The sequence below is a fragment of the Xenopus tropicalis genome, chromosome 1 (genome assembly GCF_000004195.4).
Source record: "Xenopus tropicalis strain Nigerian chromosome 1, UCB_Xtro_10.0, whole genome shotgun sequence".
NCBI lineage: Eukaryota > Metazoa > Chordata > Amphibia > Anura > Pipidae > Xenopus > Xenopus tropicalis.
Window position 1 is genome coordinate 173,329,318 of NC_030677.2, and position 27,693 is coordinate 173,357,010.

At 40.0% G+C, this 27,693-nt stretch overlaps 2 protein-coding genes across 2 annotated transcripts; both read left to right on the plus strand.

Annotated features, from left to right (window-relative positions):
• Positions 1 to 1,923: 1,923 nt before the first annotated feature.
• Positions 1,924 to 14,206, plus strand: stard4 (StAR related lipid transfer domain containing 4). Its single transcript, XM_002943311.5, has 6 exons — positions 1,924 to 2,442; positions 4,699 to 4,809; positions 8,621 to 8,670; positions 9,333 to 9,459; positions 10,856 to 10,970; positions 12,381 to 14,206. Exons 2-6 carry the CDS (start codon positions 4,708 to 4,710, stop codon positions 12,605 to 12,607), a joined length of 621 nt encoding a protein of 206 aa, XP_002943357.1. The 5' UTR covers positions 1,924 to 2,442; positions 4,699 to 4,707; the 3' UTR covers positions 12,608 to 14,206.
• Positions 14,207 to 24,356: 10,150 nt separating this feature from the next.
• On the plus strand, positions 24,357 to 27,350 carry LOC101733674 (stAR-related lipid transfer protein 4-like). The gene is made up of 3 exons (XM_012955861.3): positions 24,357 to 24,362; positions 25,730 to 25,844; positions 26,845 to 27,350. Exons 1-3 carry the CDS (start codon positions 24,357 to 24,359, stop codon positions 27,033 to 27,035), a joined length of 312 nt encoding a protein of 103 aa, XP_012811315.1. The 3' UTR covers positions 27,036 to 27,350.
• The last annotated feature ends 343 nt before the right edge of the window (positions 27,351 to 27,693 follow it).

A 27,693-nucleotide genomic window follows, 5' to 3' on the forward strand; every position in this document is an offset into this window, starting at 1 on the left:
CCACTCCAACAGGTACTATACTGTATCATCATCCCACTCCCACAGGTACTATACTGTATCCTCATCCCACTCCAACAGGTACTATACTGTATCATCCCACTCCCACAGGTACTATACTGTATCATCCCACTCCCACAGGTACTATACTGTATCATCCCACTCCAACAGGTACTATACTGTATCATCCCACTCCAACAGGTACTATACTGTATCATACAGTATAGTACCAGTGGGATGATACAGTATAGTACCAGTGGGATGATACAGTATAGTACCTGTAGGAGTGGGAGGATGATACAGTATAGTACCTGTGGGAGTGGGATGATACAGTATAGTACCTGTGGGAGTGGGATGATACAGTATAGTACCTGTGGGAGTGGGATGATACAGTATAGTACCTGTGGGAGTGGGATGATACAGTATAGTACCTGTGGGAGTGGGATGATACAGTATAGTACCTGTGGGAGTGGGTTGATACAGTATAGTACCTGTAGGAGTGGGAGGATGATACAGTATAGTACCTGTGGGAGTGGGATGATACAGTATAGTACCTGTGGGAGTGGGTTGATACAGTATAGTACCTGTAGGAGTGGGAGGATGATACAGTATAGTACCTGTGGGAGTGGGATGAGGATACAGTATAGTACCTGTGGGAGGATGATACAGTATAGTACCTGTGGGAGTGGGATGATACAGTATAGTACCTGTGGGAGTGGGTTGATACAGTATAGTACCTGTGAGAGTGGGAGGATGATACAGTATAGTACCTGTGGGAGTGGGAGGATGATACAGTATAGTACCTGTGGGAGTGGGAGGATGATACAGTATAGTACCTGTGGGAGTGGGAGGATGATACAGTATAGTACCTGTGGGAGTGGGAGGATGATACAGTATAGTACCTGTGGGAGTGGGATGAGGATACAGTATAGTACCTGTAGGAGTGGGAGGATGATACAGTATAATACCTGTGGGAGTGGGATGATACAGTATAGTACCTGTGGGAGTGGGATGATACAGTATAGTACCTGTGGGAGTGGGATGATGATACAGTATAGTACCTGTGGGAGTGGGATGATACAGTATAGTACCTGTGGGAGTGGGATGATACAGTATAGTACCTGTGGGAGTGGGATGATACAGTATAGTACCTGTGGGAGTGAGATGATACAGTATAGTACCTGTGGGAGTGGGTTGATACAGTATAGTACCTGTAGGAGTGGGAGGATGATACAGTATAGTACCTGTGGGAGTGGGATGATACAGTATAGTACCTGTGGGAGTGGATTGATACAGTATAGTACCTGTAGGAGTGGGAGGATGATACAGTATAGTACCTGTGGGAGTGGGATGATACAGTATAGTACCTGTTGGAGTGGGAGGATGATACAGTATAGTACCTGTGGGAGTGGGATGATACAGTATAATACCTGTGGGAGTGGGTTGATACAGTATAGTACCTGTGAGAGTGGGAGGATGATACAGTATAGTACCTGTGGGAGTGGGAGGATGATACAGTATAGTACCTGTGGGAGTGGGATGATACAGTATAGTACCTGTGTGAGTGGGATGATGATACAGTATAGTACCTGTGGGAGTGGGATGAAATCAGCAGCAAAAGTTCAGAGTTGGTGAGGTTCTAAGATAAAGTGTACAGCCTGTAGATCCTTCTTATCAGTCTTTATTTCTGCAGGGCCTTCAGTTTGCAATATCTCCCCCGCCCACACCTAAGCCTTGATTGGTCAATTTTACTATCTGCTCTGATTGGAGAAAAAGTCACAAGAAGAAAGAGCCAATAGGGCACCGCTGAGTACAACAGAACCGGAGTTTGTAGGTTCCCCTGGTTTTAAAGTTTCCTGAGCAGTTGGGCCCCTCCGGTTATGGGACCGTCCCTGCTTGCCACACCTAGAGCCAGGGGCCCGATGCAGCCGCCCGGACTGCCCATATGGTAATCCGCCATTGCCACCAATGACATTTGGGGTTTTTTATCCCAGTTTCTCGCCTCTCTGATGGAATAGCTCATTGTTCTCATGATCATGTTTCCCTGCCTGTGGTATCATATATAATTATATGTGTCCATGTCACATTACGCATAAGCCTAGGAGAGATTGGAATTCCACAAAGACTTCACACATCCGCTCAATTAAAAACCACCCAGCCAATCCCAGCCCTCTCCTAGTGCGCCACCTGCTCTGCACTTGAAGACTAACTACAATGTTATGAATAACTCGCAGATATGCGGGAGCCTATGGAGCTCGTCAGTAGGAGCCTACTATCATGACAGCTGTAACCCCGCCCATCTGTGATGATCTCAAAGCCGATTGGCTTGCTGTGCAACTTGCCACAGTAAGGCGGTCTCCGGCATGGTACCTCTAGATGTGAAACTGGATGCGAAAGTGGAGGATGTGCGGCTGACTCCGAGCGAAGTCCGAGCCTGATTGAGAGGTAATTAGTCGCTACGTGTTTGGGTAAATGAGAGGGCAGTAAGGGGCTTAGCTTCACGGGCGCCTGAAATGCTGCTGTAGCGGAATGGCCACTGTAGGATGCTGCTGGCAGTTGTGGTTTAATAAGAGCTGAATATACTACATTCAGATATTACCGTAGAGCTGTTATTGGCGAGGTTAGCTTACTCCTCTCTCCGCTTGGGGACTGGCAAGTTCATTTGGGGGACTCGCAGCTGATTTGCCTGGGCGCCTCAGTGACGATGCCGGGTCAGTGTGACTCGCTTACACTAGCGCACTAGCACACGGCTGTGATTGGCTCATTGGCTTCTCGTCGAGCGGATGTGTGAAATCACTGTGGAATTCCTTTCTGTCCCCTAGTCATGTACATAATGTGACATGGACACCCATAATTATACATTATACAACAGATAATACAAACACGGACTTATAGAGACAATAGAAACATTGGTACCGGCGCTGCGGCCAGCATTCTTGCACCAACCGAACAGCTTGCCCCCCTCCCCCCACTCGTGACATCATAGAATGGGAAGAATTACACCAAGAGAGGGAAGGGGCGGAGTTAGCATCACTGAGCCCCCTGAGAGGGACAAGCTAGCCAAATTGCAAAAGATAGCTAAAAGTCATACATAAATGTTTGCAGCAATTGCTTCATATTTCCAGTGTATACTTCAGTGGTCTCTAGAATGCACAATTCAGCAATTTCCTGTAGGGAGATGCTGGGAGATGACGCCATTTTATAACAGCTAGAGGTACCCCAGATGGGGGGCTTGGCTTTTGTGCATTCCTAGGGGCTTAAACTGTGAGCGACAAAAAATAAATCTGTGTGGATTTTACTTGCTTCTTTGTTTTCCCATGAACTTCAGCTAGCCCTTAGTGTTTGTAACTTAACCAGCAGTTAAGCAGGACTGAAATACAACTCCCAGAATCCTCTTACAGCCAAGCATATTGCAAGTGTTCGAGGAAAGCGTTTGAAGATGTGGCGTATACTTGTTGCCTTGTTCATACTTCCAGTTACAGACAATTCAGTACAATTACACAGTGCAGTACAAATAACCCTTCAAATTATAAGCTCTAGCAAGTAGGGTCCTCTGATCCTATTTTTACTCTGTAGCCCTTAATTGTAAAATTATTTTAAGAGCCTGTTTGTTCTAAATGTAAAGCACTGTCTAACTTTAAAATAATAAATAAATAAATAATGACAATTAATATAAAAAGACAATATAAAAAGACAATATCTGACATTTTTTATGGCTCTTTTTGCTTTTTTCAGGGTATTGGAATGGCAGGGAGTAACAGTACTGTATACAGTACGGTGAGAGAAGTTCTTTTCTGTCAACTGTTCTCACCACTACCACATTTTGTTAGCAAAGGAAAGAGGACTTTTGTACACATTTACAGGAATAAATGCAGTGTGTGAAAGAGCCATTTAAAAATAAGGGCATCAGTTACTATAATAATGTAAAAACTGAGGCATGAGTAGCTTAATCTCCTTCTAGAGAGGCATCAGTACCACCTTTAGGAACATGCTTATTTACTGAAAAAGTACTTCCCCTTTGGAGTCGCTCATAAGGACTCTATATAAATAGACTTGTGGAGTCAGTAACTTGACACTTCCCCATTACAGTAAGGCAAATAAACACATTTTATCAGAGGCACATATTTGAGAATGCAACTGGATGAATCTATGATGTCTACATTTTATCTAAAATATCCAGCAACTGCAAATTGTTGTGCATAATATACACTTCTGAGTTACAGCATGCATACCACTAGATCAAGCAACAAATTACTCAGATAATTTCAGGATACATGTGGGGGGGCGATTTATCAATATTTACATTTGCAGATCTTTCAAATTTATTTCAAATCAACTCAAATATTTAACAGTTTTACTCCCAAAGGAGTGAAACTTAAACATTAACCACCCTTGTAAACTTGTCAATTGTTTGGAAAAAAATAGATATTGGCTATTATTATATTAACAACAGCTCTTCTGGTATTCTGTAGTGGGAGAAGAAATGGTCCCACTAATGGAAAGAGGTAGCACATCCAGTATATGCTTAGTAAAACCCCCATATGTAATAAAAGGCACATCATTGCCTGACTCTGTCTTTTATTACATAACTACATAAGCATTAGTGTTAAGGCATGTATATTACCTGTCTCATTTGTAACTGCCAAAACTCATATTTATTGCTCACAGTATTATTCATTTATATTATGTTTCATTTGTTAGAAGTGAATCATGGATGATCTTGATATCCCTTCAAAAACCACCAGATTGCAAAATACCTTAATTCAGTACCACTGCATGCTTGAAGAGGAATGGTGTTTCGCCAAGAAATCAGTAAGTCTGCATATTCTGCTTTCATTTATTTGGGTGAAGGCTAGAACCATTTTCTTCTCCACCTATAAAGGAGAAGGAAAGGCTAAGTCACTAGGGGGTGCTAAAATGTTAAGCACCCCGAAGTGACTTTAATCGCTTACCTTGTACCCCAGGCTGGTGCCCCTGTTAGGAGAAAACAGGACCAGCCCGGGGTACCTGGAGCAATGCGCTTCCTCCTTCTGCCTTCGTTTCGCTAAGACTAACACAATAGTGCATGCGCAGTAGAGTGAAAAGCCGACTTCTCTGTTAAAGTCTGGCTTTTCACTCTACTGCGCATGCGTGCGCGACCGAAGACAGAAGGAGGAAGTGCTGCAGGTACCCCGGCTGGTGCTGTTCTCTCTTTACAGGGGCACCAGTAAAAGGTATGCGATTCAAGTCACTTGGGGGTGCCTAACATTTTGGCACACCCAAGTGACTTTGCCTTTCCTTCTACTTTAAGAGCAAGGCCTAAAGGATTAAATGCTACTCTTTACAATATTATAGATAAAGCAAAATATATTTAGAGACATGATTTTTGTAGAACAGACAATTATGCACTTACGTAGGGTGAGCGGAGATTTAGGAGTACTGAAAATATTATACAGTATGGCTAAGGGCTCTGGCACACAGGGAGATTAGACGCCCGCCACAAATCTCCCTGTTCATGGGCGACTAATCTCCCCCAAATGCCATCCCACCGGCGAAAATGTAAATCGCTGGTGGGATGGCATACGCAGCACCGCGATTTCCCTGAAATCGCGGAAGTTGCCGCTGGCGACTAATCTCCCCGTGTGCCAGAGCCCTAAAGGAGAAGTAAAGCTGCTCAGGCTTTTTATTGCCAATAGATTAGTCCCAATAGGGCAAGCTAAAACACTATATTTATTCTGCAGAATACTTTACCATACCTGAGTAAACAGTCCTAGAAGCTCCCTTTGTTTGTTTAAGATAGCAGCTGCCATTTTATGTTGATCTGACTTCAGGCAGCAGTGTACAGGCTGGGAACAGCTCTCAGCTCAGATTACGGCAGAGAGGGGAGGAGGAGGGAGCACAAGGTCAGGGAAATGAGGAGAGAGGAGAAAACTGCCATGCCCTGAAAGATTTTTCTGAGAAAAGGAGGTCTGACACAAAAGATAATGTATACAGAATAGAATTAAAGAAATGTAGTGTTTCTTTTCACTGAGAACCCAGAGCAGCAGTTTTGTAAGTGTTTATGGCTGTATTTACATCGACCTTTATGATAAAGATTACTTAGTGTTTACCTTTCCTTCTCCTTTAAGATCTTATTTTCTCAGTTCCAGCATGCTCCCTCAGAGGTACCTACTACCTACTGGTGGGCAGGCAAACCTGGAATTTGGATGAAAACTGAGAAACTAGGAAAACAGGAATTTAACAGCACAGTGCCTCTTCCTAGCGGGCGCTAAGCGATGCACCATAGGGGATCACCATAGGAAAAATATACAGAGACTTGCAACGGTAATAAACTTTATCTAGATAGAGAAAAATGCAACGGGCATCTAATACAGTGGTCACTGCTGCAGTGGAGACATTTGTGAGTCTGTCTGACCATCTAGCGAAATACAGGTTGACTGACGTCTTTATAGACAAAAATAGGCAGGGGTTCCCACAATATGATGCGGACATATATTCACAGAACAAATTTGAATCAATCAATGAGGAATGGTTTAGGAATAATGTACTGCTAACACATCCTGTTATTACCATGTTTCATATCCCTCAGGCTCTTGTAAAGAAATTTACCCTGGTCCTGGCAGCCACTATTAGGCTTATAAATATAGGTTTTTTTTATTGAGCAGTGGACCTAGAGATTACTGTAATATCAAGCAAGCACCATGTTCCAGTAATACAAAGCAGTCTGACCAATAAGCAGTCCATTCTTCTTTATTTCCAACATTCTTCAGCTCACAATGTCAGACAGCTGGACAGATGTTTTTATATTTGATGTTGGTTTGATTTATACCAAGGGCCCTTTGTTTTCTTGTTTTTTTTAATTCCTGCTGCTTTGGCTTTGTTGTTTTCCAGCCTACTCTTATTCATCTACCTTCTTCAGGCCACAATGTAGGTAACTACATTCTACCCTTTAGGGATTATTTGCAAAGATGAACATAGTCAGTCGGTAAATTGCCACAGGTCTTTGGAAATAGCTTTATTAGTCTCTCAATATTTCTTGCCAGAATATCCTTCTTGCATATATAATTCATACCAGGGAATGGTTTATTTTTATGCCCATATCATGTTCCAGTGATACAGTCCATTGTTCTTTTCCACTCTTCTTCAGCCCATAGTGTTGTGCAGCTTGATGGACACTTTCATATTAGAAGTTTGTTAGTTTATACTAAGTACCCATGTCTTTGGCTTTGTTTTTTACAGTTTTATTAGACTGGTAGTCTTGGCTGTTACAATGTGCTTCTTGCAGTTCATCTGTAGTCTGTAGTCACTGCTACACTGCTGGGGATTCCCTTGCACAGACATAAGTGCTGCAGTTGATAAACAAGATAGAGGAGTAATGAAAGAGCTCTGTCACAGAGCACACTATTGTTTGTTGGTAGGCATAGTAGGTCACCTTTTATGAATCTACCCTCTGCCTCTTTTTTTTTTTTTTTTAGAATATCTGCTTCCTGAGTCTACAGAAATTCTATTTCTGTATATACTTTTTGCTTTATTTACAGTATTTTAAAGATCACATGGAGCTACTAATAGCAGCTACTTTTCACAGCTACAAAATGCCAGGAAATACCCTGCCATAGACAGTACTGAGAACTGCCTCTGCTAAAACACATAGAGACAATTATCAGTAAATGATCAGCACTGTTTATTTTTGTAGCTGTGGCAAGTAGCTGCTACTAGTAGCCCTGTGTGTCTTCATCCTTGCTCTTACATACTTTTTAGTCTTAAAGAGGTTAAAAGTTCCATTAACCTTTCACTTTGTAGACAACAGAACTCCAATACAATTTGCTACTGATTTTATTTCTTGTGGGGTTTTTGTATTATTTGCATGTTTTATTCTACATCTCTCATGCATGAAATCAAATTGAAAAATGGGTTTCACTAACAATAACACTGAAACCTTACAGTCAGTCTGTTTTCTTGTTGCCTGCGTCAGTGGCTCCACAACAACCAGTTAACATTTTAATTGATATCTATAAAGAGGCAGAACTAAAAGGCAAATAAAGCTGGACTTATAACCAAATAAGCGGATCTTTGCCTGATTTGGGTACCCATGCTCTTTTATTTTGAGAAGTTTCACAGTGCCGTATTTTATATGGCACTGCTACCCCTTTAAAGGAGGAGAAAATGTAAAATCAGTCAGAAGGTGACAGTTTGTTAAGTACCCATAGTGACTGAAACCATTTCAACACATGTGCGGTCAGCCTGTCTAAAGAAGTCTGAAAATGGCTGTGGGTGGCACAAGGCACAGTAAGCAGCTTGCACTTGCCATGGAATCACAAATGTTTTGTGTATTAGCCCTCAGGGGTGCAATTTAGTGCCCCTTGTCACTCCATCACTTGATCCTATGCCCATGATAAATGAACCCTTATAAATCTTAATTTCAGCCTAAGTGTTATCTTTTATTTTTTTCTAAGGTGGAAATTTAATGAAGAAAATATTTATGTATATGTATGTGTTTATATAGTGTGACACAATTTCAGCTGCATTTAACCATAAACTTTACAAGCCTCTTAAAGAGTGCTGTGATAAATTATCATGCCTTTGTAATTTATTATTAGTGTATGTGTAATTTTATGGCACTGACCATTACTTCTTCCTTCATTAGAGTGGAGTTACAGCATGGCGAAAACCTTCTGAGGAATTCGGTGGTTGCTTGTAAGTGTTTAAAAGGTGCAAAAAGGTTATCAATAATTACTAAACTGAGTTGCCAGAATGCAGGTTCTGTGACACTCTTTGTGGGAAATGGTTGTATAGTTGTTGAGGAGAAGTTCTTTTAGAACTTTTGTTCACTTTTATTGGTATTTAATACCTTTATAAAGAAAAGATGCAGGTTAGTGTGCCTATAACTGTTAAAGATGGCCAAACATCCCCAGATTAAGTCAGGTGATTTTAACTATACTGCCCAGCTATATGAACTTGTATTCCAGGTAAGGGTGCCTTTCTGAGCATTGTGCATCCGTGTCAAACCACAGATGATCGGACATATTTTAAAATGTGCCTAAGCACAATGTTAGTAAGTACATAGTGCAGCTTCTCTTCACTTCCTGTAGTTCTGATTGTTTGGGCTGTTGTCCCAAATATGTGGAACAGTAGAAAGGTGGCCATATGTGTGTCTGACAACTCTTATAGTATCTGGTCTTTTTGTTGGATACTAAAGAGGTTAGCCCAATATATAGCCACCACATGTTTTGTCTTAACCAACTCTCATCATTATTCTACCTCACCGATAGATAGAGAATCTGCCCTGTTGTATGAGATACCAGGCTTTGCAGTAATGTTTTTTGTCTAAATAACATTAATATTTAATTTGTTGTTAGGTACAAAATTGAAGGAATAGTGGAAGATGATTATAACAGAATTGTGGATTACATTCGCCCAGGACCTTACAGACTGCAGTGGGACAGCTTAATGACCTCAATGGATATAATCAAAGAATTCAGTAAGGTAGGCCATGTTGAAAATATTTAGTTTTTTCTCTCCTTTTCCGTAATATTGCCCAAATCGGAAATTAAAATATGTCTTAAATTATACAGAATCTAAACCAGTTATATTCAAACTGAGGTCCTCCATCTATTGTTGAACTCCAGGTGCTGGCATCCCTACAGGCTTTAGCATGATATCTTGGGTATAGCCTTAAAGGGGAAATAAATGTTAAATCACTGGTATGTGCCAAATGTTAGATACCAGAAAGGGAACCCTGTATGGTCCATAGCTGGACGAATAGAGGCACCTTTAGGGAAGGAGTAGAACTGACTGGTGGAGCTACTCTCAAGCGTGTCTACTCACATCAAGTTGGTGACCACGTCCCATTATATTATGTTTATAACTTGCTTATTAATGACTTAGGGGATGGTATTATAAGTAGTGTGTCGGTGTTTGCAGAGAAACCTAAACTATGCAGCCCAATTAATTCCATCCAGGATGTGGAATCCTTGCAGCAGGATCTTGAAAAAATGGCAGTCTGGGGCATTAAATAGCAGATGAGATTCAACGTTGATACACATAAGGTTATGCACCTGGGATGTAAAATATATACTCTTAATGGGACTGCACTAGTCAGCTCCATAATGGAAAAGTACATGTAGCAAGCAATGCCAGTCAGCAGCTGCTAGGATAAACAAGGTTTCGAGCTGTATTTAAAGGGGCCTAGATTCACGAGAGGAGGGGGTCATTCTTCCACTTTACAGAGCGGTACTAAGGTCCCATGTAGAATATTCTGTGCAGTTTTGGTCCCCAGTTCTTAAACGGAATATTATTGAATTAAAGAGGGTCCAAGGAAGTGCAACTAAGCTGGTAAAGGTTATGGAATGTCATATTATAAACTCTCTAATGATTTATTTACCAGTAGCTCTTTCAAGCAGACATAAGGGCACCAATTCTAATGAAAAGAAATAAGGTTCTATCTTAATATTTGTAAAGGGTTTTTTTTACAATGAGAGCTACATGTGGCTACATGTGCCTGCACCCGAGAGTATCTCATTCATTCGGGTGCAGGCGCATGTAGGAGGCGTAGGGCGGAATTTTCAGCAAGCGCTTTTACGCTTGCCGAAAATATCCGCCCTACGCCTTGTGTGGCATTAGCCTAATTAAATAAAATGTAATTTCTCTAATAGAGTTTAAACAGGTCATTGATCCAGATGCTGCATAGGTTTTGGATGCTTTTGGCATACATAGAGCATTGCTGAGAAAAAGGTTTGGTTGTGCTTAAATAAGGTATGCTCGTTGATCTCACCTTTATTACAGGAATTGATGAGCACCTGGCATTATCATCTGCAACACATTTTATATTGTTAGAGTTGGACTTGTCTAAAAATGTCTCTTTTTATCTGCATTCCCCTAGGAGTGCTGTGTGATGCGCTACACAACTGCTGGGCAGCTGCTGAATATTATATCTCCTAGAGAGTTTGTTGACTTTTCCTACACAACGCAGTATGAAGATGGCCTTCTGACTTGTGGTACATATTCACATGTGTTCTTATATCCTGCCCAAACAGCAAACACAGAACTGTTTATATATCAGTTACATATGGGAAAAAGTTCAGGTTTAAATTTGGACCCTAGTTAATGAAACCATAATGGTTGTGTAGGAGAAGTCGATGCAATTCACCTACCTACACCAGATGCATTTGCATAATGAGCGAGTTGTGACACTTGCTCGTTATGCGCACGCCTCAACATGGCTGCCCAAAACTGAGAGCTCCCTCCAGGTGCAGGCAGCCTAACCTAAAAAAAAGACTACTGTTTGGCCCAGTTGGAGTGCAGGCTCTATTAGCCCACACGTCTGGTGAAAGAAGCAATTTTAGGGTGATGGGTGCCCTTTAATAAATTTTTTTTAAATAATAGGGGCAGATTTAATATCCTTCAGTATTTTTTAAAAAATAATTACCGATTGCTTTGCATTTCCCCAGCTCTGCCTTCATTCTTTAGGGCTCATACAGATGGCGATTTGCCCTGCATCACCTGCATTGGCATTTCCCTCTGTCCACCGCAGGGGAACAGAGGGCGAAAACAGCCCTTTCTTTCCTATCGTGCTGTACTCACACAGTGCATACAAGCACCGGACGCAGGTGGAACACAGTATGTTACATTCCACCTGCATTTTGTGCTTATGTGCACCTATATGAGTAAAGCGGAATAGGGAAGAATGGGCTCTGTCTTTTCCTGCTTTCCTCTATGGTGGAACACAAAAACAGACGCTTGTGAGTAGGGGTCCTTAAGGTGGCCACACACGTGGCGATTTTCGATCTTCTGTGCGACCATCGGTCGCACTAAAGATCGTTCCGATCAGCCATTAACCTTCAGGGCTGAAACGGCAGATGTGGAGGTAAAAACAATAGGATTTCTACCTCCTTCTGCCGATTCAGCTCTGAAGGCAGATTTTGCTCAGGCACCTTCTATGGTGCCCGATCAAAATATTTTAACTCACCCGATCGGCGAGTTGACCGATATCAGCAGCCTCCTGCGATATCGGTCGCCTCGCCGACTTGCCATACACACACCAAATATTGTACGAAACAAGGTTTCGTACGATATTATCTGTGCATGTATGGCCAGCTTTAGGGTCAGATTTATCAGTGAAGTGTGAAATTAGAGCTCACTACAGAAAAATTAACACCGTCTCTATTTGTTTCTATGGGATTTTTAGAAGCATATTTATCAAATGGTGAACTCATTGATTAATACGCTTCTAAAATCCTCTAGAAATAAATAAATAAGGGGGTAATTTTTTCTGCGGTGAGCTCTAATCTGAGCTGTATATTTGAGGGAATATAAGTGAAAAAAGTTATTTTTAAATTTTAATGACATCTACATCCTTGAAAAAAATAATGATTTTGTTTTATTGCCTTTATATAAATATTATGCAGGTGTTGGCATTGAATATGAAGATGCTCGACCACACTGTGTGCGTGGGTTTAATCATCCGTGCGGCTGGTTTTGTGTGCCCCTGCAGGACAATCCTCAGCACAGCCTTCTGACTGGCTACATTCAGACTGATCTGAGAGGGATGCTGCCACAAAAGACTGTTGATCTCGCAATGGCAGGCTCACTAGTAAACTTCTATTCTGACCTCAAAAAGGCACTGAAGCCTTAAAAGTTTGGCAGATCTGGGCTAATTTCAGTTCCTGGTAACCAGCTTGACCGGTATGCTAGTGCCTCTGATCTTTAATGAACTGGCTAATTGTTATTTAACAACATAATTGAAATGGCATTATTCTGTTTTTGTCATCCAGCTCTGCAATTTATTTGCACAGTAGCAAAGAACATGTTTATTTTATGGTTCAGCACAGGTTGCTGTGTTTTATTGTACTGTACAATATTTAATTTAATTGTTTTCTCTAAATGTTTGTAACAGCACTGGTAATGCTGCTAGTTTAACAGAAAATAACCCTTTCCTTGGGGTGGTCAATATGATTTTTATTGATTATATATATATATTTATAATGAGTATGTAATATATGGATAGGTGGATATGCATGTCCATGTTTATATTCTGAATGCACAAATACTCAGGAGTTCAGTCATTTTTGCTGCTTACTTTGTAAATCCATTTATGTGTATATTACATTATACATGTTTAGTAAAATACATGAAAGGGCACCTGTCACCCAAATCTGTTTCCCCGACCAGAGATGGGACTAATAGAGACTAGTAGATTCTTTTCTTTTCTCTTCTTTTTTTTTTTTAAATCCCCCATAAACGCTAGGCCGCCTGCATCAGGGGGGAGCTTCTGGTGAATTCTATTACCGCACCTCTAGTGGAGGAAACAATTTTTGGGTGACAGGTGCCCTTTAAGGCTTATTTACAAAGTGCAGGGCAGGTTACAAAGTACAAAAATTCAATTGTACTCTGTCTTGGAATTTAAAAAATAGCCATAAGTCTTTTCACTGCAAAATACAGTGCAAAGGTCTGCATCAAGCTCATGAATATATTGACTGTGTTCTGTCCTGTGTTCATGAGAAAGCACTTTTCTAACATCAGAAGACTTGCTTTTTCTTCTTCTGAATTTTATTCCCATACGTCAGGCCAGTCGGCAGTACTGACCAGCAGATGGTGCTATTGTTTCAATTTAATTGTATCCACAGTGTAAAAAAACTGCTTATACATTGAAAACTGTGCCCAGAGGAGCACTCTGAGCAGTTTTGCATTCATTTGTTTCAAGAGTTTACATTTCATTTAAGGTTCCTATTCTTGGAATATTCTTCCAAGAATAGGAACCTACTATTCTTATTTTATTCTTATTTTAAATATTCTTATTCTTGACTTAAGCACTCCAAACCTTTGCAACTTCTCCTAAAAAGAATACTGAGAATACTTCTTTTTCATTTGTATGTTAAATATGATAAAATACGGAGCAGCTACTGGTAAATTTAATTCAAATTTCAAATGTAAATTTTAGAAAATGGTAAAAAAAATAATCTTTTTAACAAAAGTAAGTTTTGTGAGGGTCATCTATCCCTTGACCTATCATTCAACATGATGTACAAGCAGTACAGGGTATTCTGTATGTAATAGTACGTTTTATTTCATTTTACCAGTGAAGAATTTGTTTCAGTTGTTTTCAGTTAAAATGTTTTAATCTGCTTATTTATTACCCCAAAAATGTCATCTGATCAATCTGAAAGCCTATGATTAAGGCATGAAATCCTCTTTAAATAAAATAATTATTAACTGCATCAGCAGTTACCATCAAGTACAAGGTACAGTTTTATTATTACAGAGAAAAAGGAAATCATGTTTGAAAATTAGAATTGTTGGCATAAAAGGGACTCTATGGGAGATGGCCTTCCTGTAATTCAGAGCTTTATGGATAATGGGATTCCGGAAGAGGGATCTCATACCTGTAGCATTTATTCCTTATAATAAAAAACGCAACTGAGACCTGTACAGAAGCACTTGATTTATAATTACGCAATTTTGCCATAAAAATGTTTAGGTACTTTTAATATATTCACATTTTTATAGGGGGTTTCCACATTCCCTAAATTGTTTGCAATCAAAGTACTGTTAGTTATGTCATATATAGACACACAGTACAAAATAAAATCTAAAATAATGTCCATCTATTAATATGGTAAATAAGAACAGTTACCGAAACAGATTGTTGTAAATACATTCATCAGATGCAAACCTCCAGTGACAGTAAAGCAGACAGGAGTCTAAACAAAGGATTAATCTGCCATATGCCATTGTTTTTATCAAGGCAGAATACTGTACATCTTTGGAGTACAGACTGGCTATTTTCCGAGGTAAAAGATCACACTGAATGATCCCAGTGAAACTATAAGAGATACATAAAAGAACATCTATCCTTAGTGAAGGGCTAAAATAAAAGCAGCAGCTAAAGCAATGCATATTTTATAAATTTGGTGCAGTATATATACATTAGATATGATAACACACTGAAGAAAATGATTTAATCAGATTGAGGGTATTGATATTCAATTCTTAATGCAAATGTCTTTGGCTATTTTATTCATTATTTTGTAGCAAAGTTTCTGAAAAATATTTTGCTGAATAGTTTGAAAATCTTAATAGGTTAAAGAATTAAGTCAAACAAAGTCTATCAAAGTCCATCATTGTATCACAGTCCTATTGAAGGAACACTATACCAGAAAAAAATATAGGTCTCTATAAAAATATATTGCATAAGCAAGCTCATATGTAAAACCCTGCTTCATCTAAATAAACTATTTTCATAAAAATATATTTCTTTAGTAGTATGTGCTATTGGGTAATCCGAAATAGAAGAAGCCATTTTAAGAATTAAGGGCCATCTTCTGGGATCATAGGATTCACAGTGCACACAAACAAGCCAAGGCACACATACATGCTAGGCTACATCAGCCAATGAATGGAAAGAGTTCAGTCTTTTGCTTCCACACTTCTTCCAGTTACAGTTAATGCTGCATTATTTCTGGTCATGTGATCTCTAAGGGAGCACCCAGCCCATCACTAAATGGTGAATCAAGGGAAAGTATGTAAAAAGGCAATATTTACTGATATATATGTTCCAGTTTGGCAAGATTCTTTATTAGGTCACATTAGGTTGATTACATATTCATTCTGGGGGTATAGTTTTCCTTTAATGTCTATACTATTTTCTATGGAGTGTACTAAGGGAGCTACAAAGGGACAGGGACAAGCAAAGTTGTGTCACAAACAAACACGCTGTGCACACCGCTACCTGCACTGCACCCTAGGACCTATCTATGCCTGGGCTTACCATCTCCAAATGCTCAAACCACAAGGAAAGCGCAGGAAAGGAATGGGTAGAGTATATAAAGTACAAGTACATTAGAGGGGATTATAGGCAGTTGGGGGATGTTCTTTTTTCCCATAAAAACAATCAACGCACCAGAGGTCACCCCTTTAGATTAGAGGAACAGAGCTTCCATTTGAAGCAGCGTAGGTGGTTTTTCACGGTGAGGGCAGTGAGGTTGTGGAATGCCCTTCCTAGTAATGTTATTGTAATGGCAGATTCTGTTAATGCCTTTAAGAGGGGCCTGTTCTTGAACAATCAGAATATCCAAGGCTATTGTGATACTAATATCTACAGTTAGTACTAGTGGTTGTATACAGTATATAGTTTATGTATGTGAGTGTATAGATTGGTAGGTGTGGGTTGTGTGTGCTGGGTTTACTTGGATGGGTTGAACTTGATGGACTCTGGTCTTTTTTCAACCCTATGTAACTATGTAAGAAGGTCAAGGAATATCGTGAAACAGAGTGAAAGTAAAGTAACAAGTCAACACAATGGAGATAATTTGTAAAACAGCTGCAACAACTGAGCTCAGTGCAATGGCAGCACCCGGGCAATGTACGTCATGCAATCTGGGTCACTACTGTACTATCAGTCAAAGTTAGCCTCACTAATTATATTCTTGCAAAATGAGCTTTACTCAAGGGCAAGAGGGTATAAAACTGGGATAACACTGCCTTGGGCCATAGCGAGGTACACAAAACAGGTTGTAATGGAACACTGTAGGGCTCATTAAATGTAAATTCAGTAACTATATTGTGCATCATTGAACACCTTTCACAAAGGCTTGTGGGGATCAAAGCACTTGCTCAACTTGCAACTCTTTGTGTAACATTGTTGTTTTATATAATTCAGCCCTCTAACATGAAAGAGTGTGTAACTGGCCAATGGCAAGAAAATAGTTTTTTGGAACTATTGTAGATGTTTGGTGCAGAAAGAGAACCCTCTATTGTGCTGGACACTACAGAAGTTAACAAACTGCTCCCTATGCCCCTTTATTCCTGACACCCTGGCTAAAATAAACTAATGTCTGAACAGGGATTCAAAGTAGGCCCTGGCATTTCAACTACACAAAGACCCAAACAGCTCCCTACCAGCCCGCTACAGTCTCTGTCTATGGTATCTCACAGCAGCCCCTCTGTCATTTGCCGGAATCCACAGATTTCCAGTCCAGGCCTGATAAAGGGCAAGGGTCTTCCAAGCTTTGCCTTAAAGCTAGGGTACCTTTTTACTAAAGGTTGGTTGAAGCTTGGAACTTAGAGCAAGGTCAAGGAGGACCAGAGCCTAATGAGCACACAGTCCTCCCTTATGTCTTGGCATAGCCCTTATGGGCTTATTGCAATTCAAATGCCTTGTGAAGGAGACATCCAAAAAAGTTTAAAAACAAGAGGTACAAATTCAGAAAAAGTGAATAAATATAAGTGCCATGGTAGGGCTCCAGCAAGTGGCTGAATATAAAAAATGTTCTTGCAAAGCCAGAAGGTCAGAGCAAAGAAAACAAATGGCAGTTGAGAGTGAAGACACATGGAGCTACTTAGTAGCAGCTACTTCTCATGGCTACTAAATGCCAAAAAATACCCTGCCATAGACAGTACTGAGAATTGCCTCTACTAAAACACATCAGTAAATGATCAACATTGTCTACCAGTATCTCTGTGTCTTCACCCTAGAAGCATAAGGTGCTCTGTGCTTGTGCCAGGTTACGCTGCGTCTGTATCCACAATGAGTTTAGGCACCTCTGCTGATTCACCCTGCAGGCAGAACACCTCTAACTTCCAAACTGCCTGACCTTTGTCCCGAGGATCAGGCTTTATTTTATAATCTGCTCCATCAGGAGGGGTGTGGTTAGGTCCATTTTTGAGAAAAGATACTACACTTGGGGGCTGATTTACTTACCCACGAACGGGTCGAATGGAGTCCGATTGCGTTTTTTTCGTAATGATCGGTACTTTGCGATTTTTTCGGATTCTTTACGAATTTTTCGGATCCAATACGATTTTTGCGTAAAAACGCGAGTTTTCCTATCCATTACGAAAGTTGCGTAAAAAGTTGCGCATTTTGCGTAGCGTTAAAACTTACGCGAAAAGTTGCGCATTTTTCGTAGCGTTAAGTTTTAACGCTACGAAAAATGCGCAACTTTTCGCGTAAGTTTTAACGCTACGCAAAATGCGCAACTTTTTACGCAACTTTCGTAATGGATACGAAAAACTCGCGTTTTTACGCAAAAATCGTATTGGATACGAAAAATTCGTACAGAATCCGAAAAAATCGCAAAACATACGAAAAAGTCGCAAAATATTCGTTTTCAAGTCGGAACTTTTCCAATTCGGGTCGGATTCGTGGGTTAGTAAATCAGCCCCTTGATCTTAGCCAAAAGGGCAGGAAATGAGGTGAAAAGAAGCGAGTACTGAAACTCCACATAAGATATATACAGTGAGAGGCAGGATAAGGGGTAGTCAGTACTGGCATCTCATGCACATCCTACACACATTATATGTAGTGAGAGCCAGTGAACCCCAAGTACACATCATTGTAGCAAACCAATATACACATATACATTATAATGTTACTCTGTTTGTTAACATGTACATTATATTGTTTTTTTTTCATCTCCCAATGTGCCATTCTCTGCTTTTTCTGGTAGTTATATTTTGGTGTGATTTTTTTGTGTGATTGCGCTCCTGAGTTGATGCAGTTAATTGGTAACCGATGACAAGCATATTTAGTGGGGATTATGTGACACCTTTTCTGCATCTAGATGCATCTGTGTGATGTCATGTAGGCTGATTATTTCTCATAATGCATGATCGAGGGCAGAATTCAATTAAAATGTTGAAGTCATCTAGTTATAACAGTTATAACATCTAATTTGGGGCCACCTACCTAGCATTGGGGGTTTATTTAACACACGTTCTTTATTTGGTTTTCTTTATTTGCTTTTGACTCTTTTTATCTCATTGATCTGCACCATATTTTTATTTTGTTTTCAATTTTATGCGCTTCCATCTATACCACGGCACATATATTTTGAGGCTCATCTAAAGGGGAGCTGACATCAGGAGGAAGCAGCACTTTATTCACATTGACTTTCACCATTTGGAAAAAAATTTGCATATACGGATCTGGTCATCAAGAAGCGCTGGGTTCAGGAGTGATCATTCACTCCTCAAACACTAGGATGTCATATAGAGAAGTCTATGGAGCTTTCAGGCAGACTGAGGAGCCATAAAAATTCTTTGGAGGGCCACATCTGGCGCCCAGGCCTCCAGTCTGACAGCCCTGCCCTATAACATTCCCCAATGCTAACTTATTTTCTCTCCCCTCCTGGTTCCCCATGTTCCAGTATGTACCATCTTTTTCTACTCACCATGTGCTTTTTTCTGTCCCTTTCCATTTCACCCTAAGCCCAAATCCTCCCACGTGGTATTCTCTCTCCCCAAGCTATTTCTCTTCTCCACCACCTCATGTTTCATTCCATATATTTAGCCAGTTAGAATTCCCCTTCAGATGTATCCCATCAAAATCTACATTCTGCCTCCACAGCTACCCCTCTCCTAACACAGGCGGATTTTCAATAAGGCTAGGAGAAGCTAACCTCCCCAAACCTGCTTTGCACCTTAAAAAAAAAAAAAATTTTTGCACTGCTCTGGAACCTTTAACATCGGGAAATCTTCTTGCATTCCTGCAAGCTCCAGTTCTATTGTAATAATAATCCTCATCCCACTCCCACAGGTACTATACTGTATCATCATCCCACTCCCACAGGTACTATACTGTATCATCATCCCACTCCCACAGGTACTATACTGTATCCTCATCCCACTCCCACAGGTACTATACTGTATCATCATCCCACTCCCACAGGTACTATACTGTATCATCCCACTCCCACAGGTACTATTCTGTATCATCATCCCACTCCCACAGGTACTATACTGTATCATCATCCCACTCCCACAGGTACTATACTGTATCATCATCCCACTCCCACAGGTACTATTCTGTATCATCATCCCACCCCACAGGTACTATACTGTATCATCATCCCACTCCCACAGGTATTATACTGTATCATCCCACTCCCACAGGTACTATTCTGTATCATCATCCCACTCCCACAGGTACTATACTGTATCATCATCCCACTCCCACAGGTACTATACTGTATCATCATCCCACTCCCACAGGTACTATACTGTATCCTCATCCCACTCCCACAGGTACTATACTGTATCCTCATCCCACTCCCACAGGTACTATACTGTATCATCATCCCACTCCCACAGGTACTATACTGTATCATCATCCCACTCCCACAGGTACTATACTGTATCATCCCACTCCAACAGGTACTATACTGTATCATCCCACTCCCACAGGTACTATTCTGTATCATCATCCCACTCCCACAGGTACTATACTGTATCATCATCCCACTCCCACAGGTACTATACTGTATCCTCACCCCACTCCCACAGGTACTATACTGTATCATCATCCCACTCCCACAGGTACTATACTGTATCATCATCCCACTCCCACAGGTACTATACTGTATCCTCACCCCACTCCCACAGGTACTATACTGTATTCTCACCCCACTCCCACAGGTACTATACTGTATCATCATCCCACTCCCACAGGTACTATACTGTATCATCATACCACTCCAACTGGTACTCTACTGTATCATCATCCCACTCCCACAGGTACTATATTGTACACATTTACAGGAATAAATGCAGTGTGTGAAAGAGCCATGTAAAAATAAGGGCATCAGTTACTATAATAATGTAAAAATTGAGGCATGAGTAGCTTTATCTCCTTCTAGAGAGGCATCAGTACCACCTTTAGGAACATGCTTATTTACTGAAAAAGTACTTCCCCTTTGGAGTCGCTCATAAGGACTCTATATAAATAGACTTGTGGAGTCAGTAACTTGACACTTCCCCATTACAGTAAGGCAAATAAACACATTTTATCAGAGGCACATATTTGAGAATGCAACTGGATGAATCTATGATGTCTACATTTTATCTAAAATATCCAGCAAATGCAAATTGTTGTGCATAATATACACTTCTGAGTTACAGCATGCATACCACTAGATCAAGCAACAAGTTACTCAGATCATTTCAGGATACATGTGGGGGGGGCGATTTATCAATATTTACATTTGCAGATCTTTCAAATTTATTTCTAATTAAAATAAACTCTAAAAGTTACCAAACTCAAACATTTAACAGTTTTACTCCCAAAGGAGTGAAACTTAAACATTAACCACCCTTGTAAACTTGTCAATTGTTTGGAAAAAAATAGATATCGGCTATTATTTTATTAACAACAGCTCTTCTTGTATTCTGTAGTGGGAGAAGAAATGGTCCCACTAATGGAAAGAGGTAGCACATCCAGTATATGCTTAGTAAAACCCCCATATGTAATAAAAGGCACATCATTGCCTGACTCTGTCTTTTATTACATAACTACATAAGCATTAGTGTTAAGGCATGTATATTACCTGTCTCATTTGTAACTGCCAAAACTCATATTTATTGCTCACAGTATTATTCATTTATATTATGTTTCATTTGTTAGAAGTGAATCATGGATGATCTTGATATCCCTTCAAAAACCACCAGATTGCAAAATACCTTAAAGGAACAGTAACACCAAAAAATGAAAGTGTATAAAAGTAATTACAATATAATGTACTGTTGCCCTGCATTGCTACAACTGGTGTGTTTGCCTCAGAAAGACTACTATAATTTATATAAATAAGCTGCTGTGTAGCCATGGGGGCAGCCATTCAAAGGAGAAAAGGCACAGGTTACTTAGCAGATAACAGATAAACCCCCATTATATGGGGCTTATCTACTAGTTATTTGCTATGTAACCTGTGCCTTTTCTCCTTTTTTCCAGCTTGAATGGCTGCCCCCATGGCTGCACAGCAGCTTATTTATATAGTAGCTTTTCTGTAGCAAAAACACCAGTTTTTTGCAGAGCAACAGCACCTTATATTTTAATTACTTTAAAACACTTTAATTTTTTGATGTTACTGTTCCTTTAATTCAGTACCACTGCATGCTCGAAGAGGAATGGTGTTTCGCCAAGAAATCAGTAAGTCTGCATATTCTGCTTTCATTTATTTGGGTGAAGGCTAGAACCATTTTTTTCTCCACTTTAAAGAGCAAGGTCTAAATTACTAAATGCTACTTTTTACAATATTATAGATAAAGCAAAATATATTTTGTGACATAGTTTTTGTTGAACAGACAATTATGCACTTAAGTAGGGTGAGCGGAGATTTAGGAGTACTGAAAATATTATACAGTATGGCTAAAGGAGAAGGAAAACTACTCAGGCTTTTTATTGCCAATAGATTAGTCCCAATAGGGCAAGCTAAAACACTTTATTTATTCTGCAAAATGCTTTACCATACCTGAGTAAACAGTCCTAGAAGCTCCTTTTGTTTGTTTGATAGCAGCTGCCATTTTAAGTTGGTCTTACTTCAGGGAGCAGCGTGCAGGCTGGGAACAGCTCAGATTACGACAGACAGGGGGGGAGTGGGAGGGGGGGAGAGAAGAAGGGAGGGGGAAAGAGGAGAGAGGAGCAAACTGAGCAGGTTTGTGCCATGCCCTGAAGGATTTTTCTGAGAAAAGGAGGTCTGACACAAAAGATAATGTATACAGAATAGAATTAAAGAAAAGAGCAGCAGTTATGCAAGTGTTTATGGCTGTATTTACATATACCTTTATGATAAAGTTTACTTAGTTTGTACCTTTCCTTCTTTAAGATTTTGGTTTCTCAGTTCCAGCATGCTCCCACAGAGGTACCTACTACCTACTGGTGACCAGGCAAACCCAGAATTTGCATGAAAAGAGAAACTAGGAAAATAGGAATTTAACAGTACAGTGCCTCTTCCTAGTGGGTGCTAAGGGATACACCATAGGGGATCACAAATGAAAAATATACAGAGATTTGCCACTGTAATAAACTTTAGATAGAGAAAAATGCAACGGGCATCTGATACAATGGAACACACATGCAGTGGAGATTGTGAGTCTGTGACTGACATCTTTATAGAAAAAATAGGCAGGGGTTCCCACAATATCATGTGGACATATAGTCACAGAACAAATCTGAATCAATCAATGAGGAATGGTTTAGGAATAATGTACTGCTAACATATCATGTTATTACCATGTTTCATATCCCTCAGGCTCTTTTAAAGAAATTTACCCTGGTCCTGGCAGCCACTATTAGGCTTATAAATGTAGGTGTTTTTTTTTATTGAGCAGTGAACCTGGAGATTGCCATAATATCAAGCAAGCACCTGTCCGATAAGCAGTCCATTCTTCTTTATTACCAACATTCTTCAGCTCACAATGTCAGGCAGCTGGACAGACGTTTTTATATTTGACGTTGGTTTGATTTATACCAAGGGCCCTTTGTTTTCTTGTTTTTTTAATTCCTGCTGCTTTGGCTTTGTTGTTTTCCAGCCTACTCATATTCATCATCAACCTTCTTCAGGCCACAATGTAGGGAACTACTTACCAGGGAATGGTTTATTTTTATGACCATATCATGTTCCAGTCATACAGTCCATTGTTCTTTTCCACTGTTCTTCAGCGCTTAGCGTTGTGCAGCTTGATGGACACTTTCAAAGATTGTTAGGTTTATACCAAGTACGCATGTCTTTGGCTTTGTTTTTTTACAGTTTTATTTGACTGGTGGTTTTGGTGTTTACAATGTGCTTCTTGCAGTTCATCTAGAAGTTCTTTAGTCACTGCTAGAAGATCCTCTGATTCAACCCCATATGTAATACTTTATTACGCATGTGGATTATCTTGCACAGACATCAGTGCTGCAGTTGATAAACAAAATGGAGGGGTAATGAAAGATCTCTGTCATAGAGCACACTATTGTTTGTTGGTAGTCATAGTAACTCTCCTGTTATGAATCTACCCTCTGTTTGGGGTTCCATTAGTGACTGAAACCATTTGAACACAAGTGCAGTCAACCTGTCTTAAGAAGTCTAAAAAGTGCAGCTTGCACTTTCCATGGGATCACAAATGTTTTGTGTATTGGCCCTTGTCACTCCAGCACTTGATGCTATGCCCATGATAACTGAACCCTTATAAATCTTAATTTTAGCCTAAGTGTTTTCTTTTATTTTTTTCTAAGGTGGCAATTTAATGAAGAAATATTTATGTATATATATATGTGTTTATATAGCAATTTCAGCTGCATTTAACTATAAACTTTACAAGCCTCTTGCTGCTGTGATAAATTATCATGCCTTTGCCTATTATTAGTGTATGTGTAATTTTATGGCACTAAACATTATTTCTTCTTTTATTAGAGTGGAGTTACAGCATGGCGAAAACCTTTTGAAGAATTTGGTGGTTGCTTGTAAGTGTTTAAAAGGTGCAAAAAAGTTTTCAATAATTACTAAACTGAGTTGCCAGAATGCAGGTTCTGTGACACTCTTTGTGGGAAATGGTTGTATAGTTGTTGAGAAAAAGTTCTTTTAGAACTTTTGTTCACTTCTACTGGTATTTAATACCTTTATAAAGAAAAAATGCAGGTTAGTGTGCCTATGACTGTTACCCATACATCCCCAGATTTAGTCAGGTGATTTCAACTATACTGCCCAGCTTTATGAACTTGTATTCCAGGTAGGGGTACCTTTCTGATTGAGCATTGGGCATCCCTGTCACACCACAGCTGATCGGACATATTTGAAAATGTGCCCATGCACCTTGTTAGCAAGTACATAGTGCAGCTTCTCTTCACTTCCTGTAGTTGATACACATAAGGTTATGCACCTGGGATGTAAAATATATACTCTTAATGGGACGGCACTAGTCAGCTCCATAATGGAAAAGGACATGTAGCAAGCAATGCCAGGCAGCAGCTGCTAGGATAAACAAGGTCTCGAGCTGTATTTAAAGGGGCCTAGATTTACGAGAGGAGGGGGTCATTCTTCCACTTTACAGAGCAGTACCATGTAGAGTATACCGTGCAGTTTTGGTCTCCAGTTGTTACACGGGATATTATTGAATTAAAGAGGGTCCAAGGAAGTGCAACTAAGCTGGTAAAGGGTATGGAATGTCATATTATAAACTCTCTAATGATTTATTTACCAGTAGCTCTTTCCAGCAGACATGAGGGCACCAATTCTAATGAAAAGAAATAAGGTTCTATCTTAATATTTGTAAAGGTTTTTTTTACAGTGAAAGCTGTGAAATTGTGGAATTCTCTCTGTGGCAGATGCATTAGATAGCTTCAAGAACGGGTTGCATGACTTTTTAGCAAATGAGAAAACACAGGGTTATTTGCTGATTGCCATTGTGGAGTCAGGAAGGAATTTTCCCCCTTCTGTGGCAAGATAGAGAGGCCTGAGATGGGTTTTTTTGTAGGGATGCACTGAACCCACTTTTTTGGGTTCAGCCGAACCCACCCTGATGGATTCTGCCGAATCCCAAGCCGAATCCTAATTAGCATATGATCATTTATGCTAATTAGGATTCGGTTTGGCCGGGACCGTGGATTCGGCCGAAACCGAATCTATTAAAAAACGATTAAAAAAGCTGGATTCGACCCAAATCCTTAACCGAATCCGGGATTCGGTGCATCTCTAGTTTTTTGTCTTCTTTTGGATCAGCTAGCAGGCAGGTTTTCTACAGACATAAAAGGTTGAACTTGTTGGACGTGTGTATTTTTTCAACCTATTTTATCAAGTTAATGAAATAAAATGTAATTTCTCTAAAGTGTTTATAGGTCATTAGTCCAGATGCAGCAAATGTTTTGGATGCATTTGGCATACAAAGAACATCACAAACAAATTTGCTGAGAAAAGGGTTGGGTTGTGCTTAAATAAGGTATGCTCGTTGATCTCACCTTTATTACAGGAATAGATGAACACATCTCTTTTTATCTGCATTCCCCTAGGAGTGCTGTGTGACGTGCTACACAACTGCTGGGCAGCTGCTGAATATTATATCCCCCAGAGAGTTTGTTGACTTCTCCTACACAACACAGTATGAAGATGGCCTTCTGACTTGTGGTACGTCTTTACATGTGTTCTTAGGCTGATGCCACACATAGCGCGTCTTGCGTTTTTTGGCAGATATCGGCTACATGTGCCTGCACCCGAGCGTATTCCGTTCATTCGGATGCAGGCACAGGTAGGAGCGTATGGCAATATTTTCGGCAAGCGTTTTTCCGCTTGCCGGGAGCTCCTTCCTGGTGCAGGCAGCCTATCACTGTAGGGGGCTATATTTTTTAAAAAAGAACTATTGTTTCCCCCAATTGGAGTGCAGGCTCTATTAGCCCACACCTCTGGTGGAAGAAGTAATTTTAGGGTAATAGGTGCCCTTTAATACATCTTTTAAACAAATAGAGGCAGATTTAATATCCTTTTTAAAAAAATAATTACCGATTGCTTTGCATTTCCCCAGCTCTGCCTTCATTCTTTAGGGCTCATACAGATGGCGCTTTGCCCTGCATCCCCTGCGTTGGCGTTCCCTTGTATTCCACCGCAGGGGAAACGAGGGCAAAATCAGCCCTTTCTTTCCTATCGTGCTGTAGTCACACAGTGCATGCAAGCACCGGACGCAGGTGGAACACAGTATGTTACATTCCACCTGCATTTTGCACTTACGTGCACCTATATGAGTAAAGTGGGACAGGGAAGAATGGGCTCTATCCTTCCTGCTTTCCTCTGTGGTGGAACACGGGAACAGACGCTTGTGAGTATGGGCAGATTTATCAACGTGTGAAATTAGAGCTCACTACAGAAAATTAACCCCGTCTCTATTTGTTCCTATAGGATTTTTAGAAGCATATTTATCAAATGGTGAACTTTTACCCACTGATAAATACACTTCTGAAATCCTCTAGAAATAAATAAAGAGGGGGTGAATTTTTCTGTGATGAGCTCTTATTTGAGCTGTATATTTGAGGGAACATAAGGGAAAAAAATAATTTTTATAATTTTAATAACATTTACATCCTTGAAAAAAATAATGATTTTGTTTTATTGCCTTTATATAAATATTATGCAGCTGTTGGCATTGAATATGAAGGTGCTCGACCACACTGTGTGCGTGGGTTTAATCATCTGTGCGGCTGGTTTTGTGTGCCCCTGCAGGACAATCCTCAGCACAGCCTTCTGACTGGCTACATTCAGACTGATCTGAGAGGGATGCTGCTAAAAAAGACTGTGGACCTCGCAATGGCAGGCAATTTCTCCTAAAAAGAATACTGAGAATACTTCTTTTTCATTTGTATGTTTAAAATAAGAGGGAAGTAAATTTAATTCCAATTTCGCATGTAAATTTTAGAAAATGGTAAAAAAAAAAATATTTTTAACAAAAGTAATCTGAATATATGTGAGGAGGCCTTCCAGAAGCCTATGATTAAATGATTGGAAAGGAAAGTGTGGCATTTCAGAATACTTAAAAAAAGCAACTATATTTTCATGTTTCCTTATCTGATTCATTTACACACACACATATACAGTTAGGTCCATAAACATTTGGACAGAGACAACTTTTTGGTTCTGTACATTACCACAATGAATTTCAAATGAAACAACTCAGATGCAGTTGAAGTGCAGACTTTCAGCTTTAATTCAGTTGGGCGAACAAAATGATTGTATAATAATGTGTGGCAACTAAAGCATTTTTTTAACACAATCCCTTCCTTTCAGGTTCTCAAAAGTAACTGGAGAAAGCAAATAACTTGAAATAAAATGTTCATTTCTAATACTTGGTTGAAACCCCTTTGCTGACAATGACAGCCTGAAGTCTTGAACTCATGGACATCACCAGATGCTGGGTTTCCTCCTTTTTAATGCTCTGTCAGACCTTTACTGCAGCAGCTTTCACCAGTCCCTGTGTCAACTTGTACTA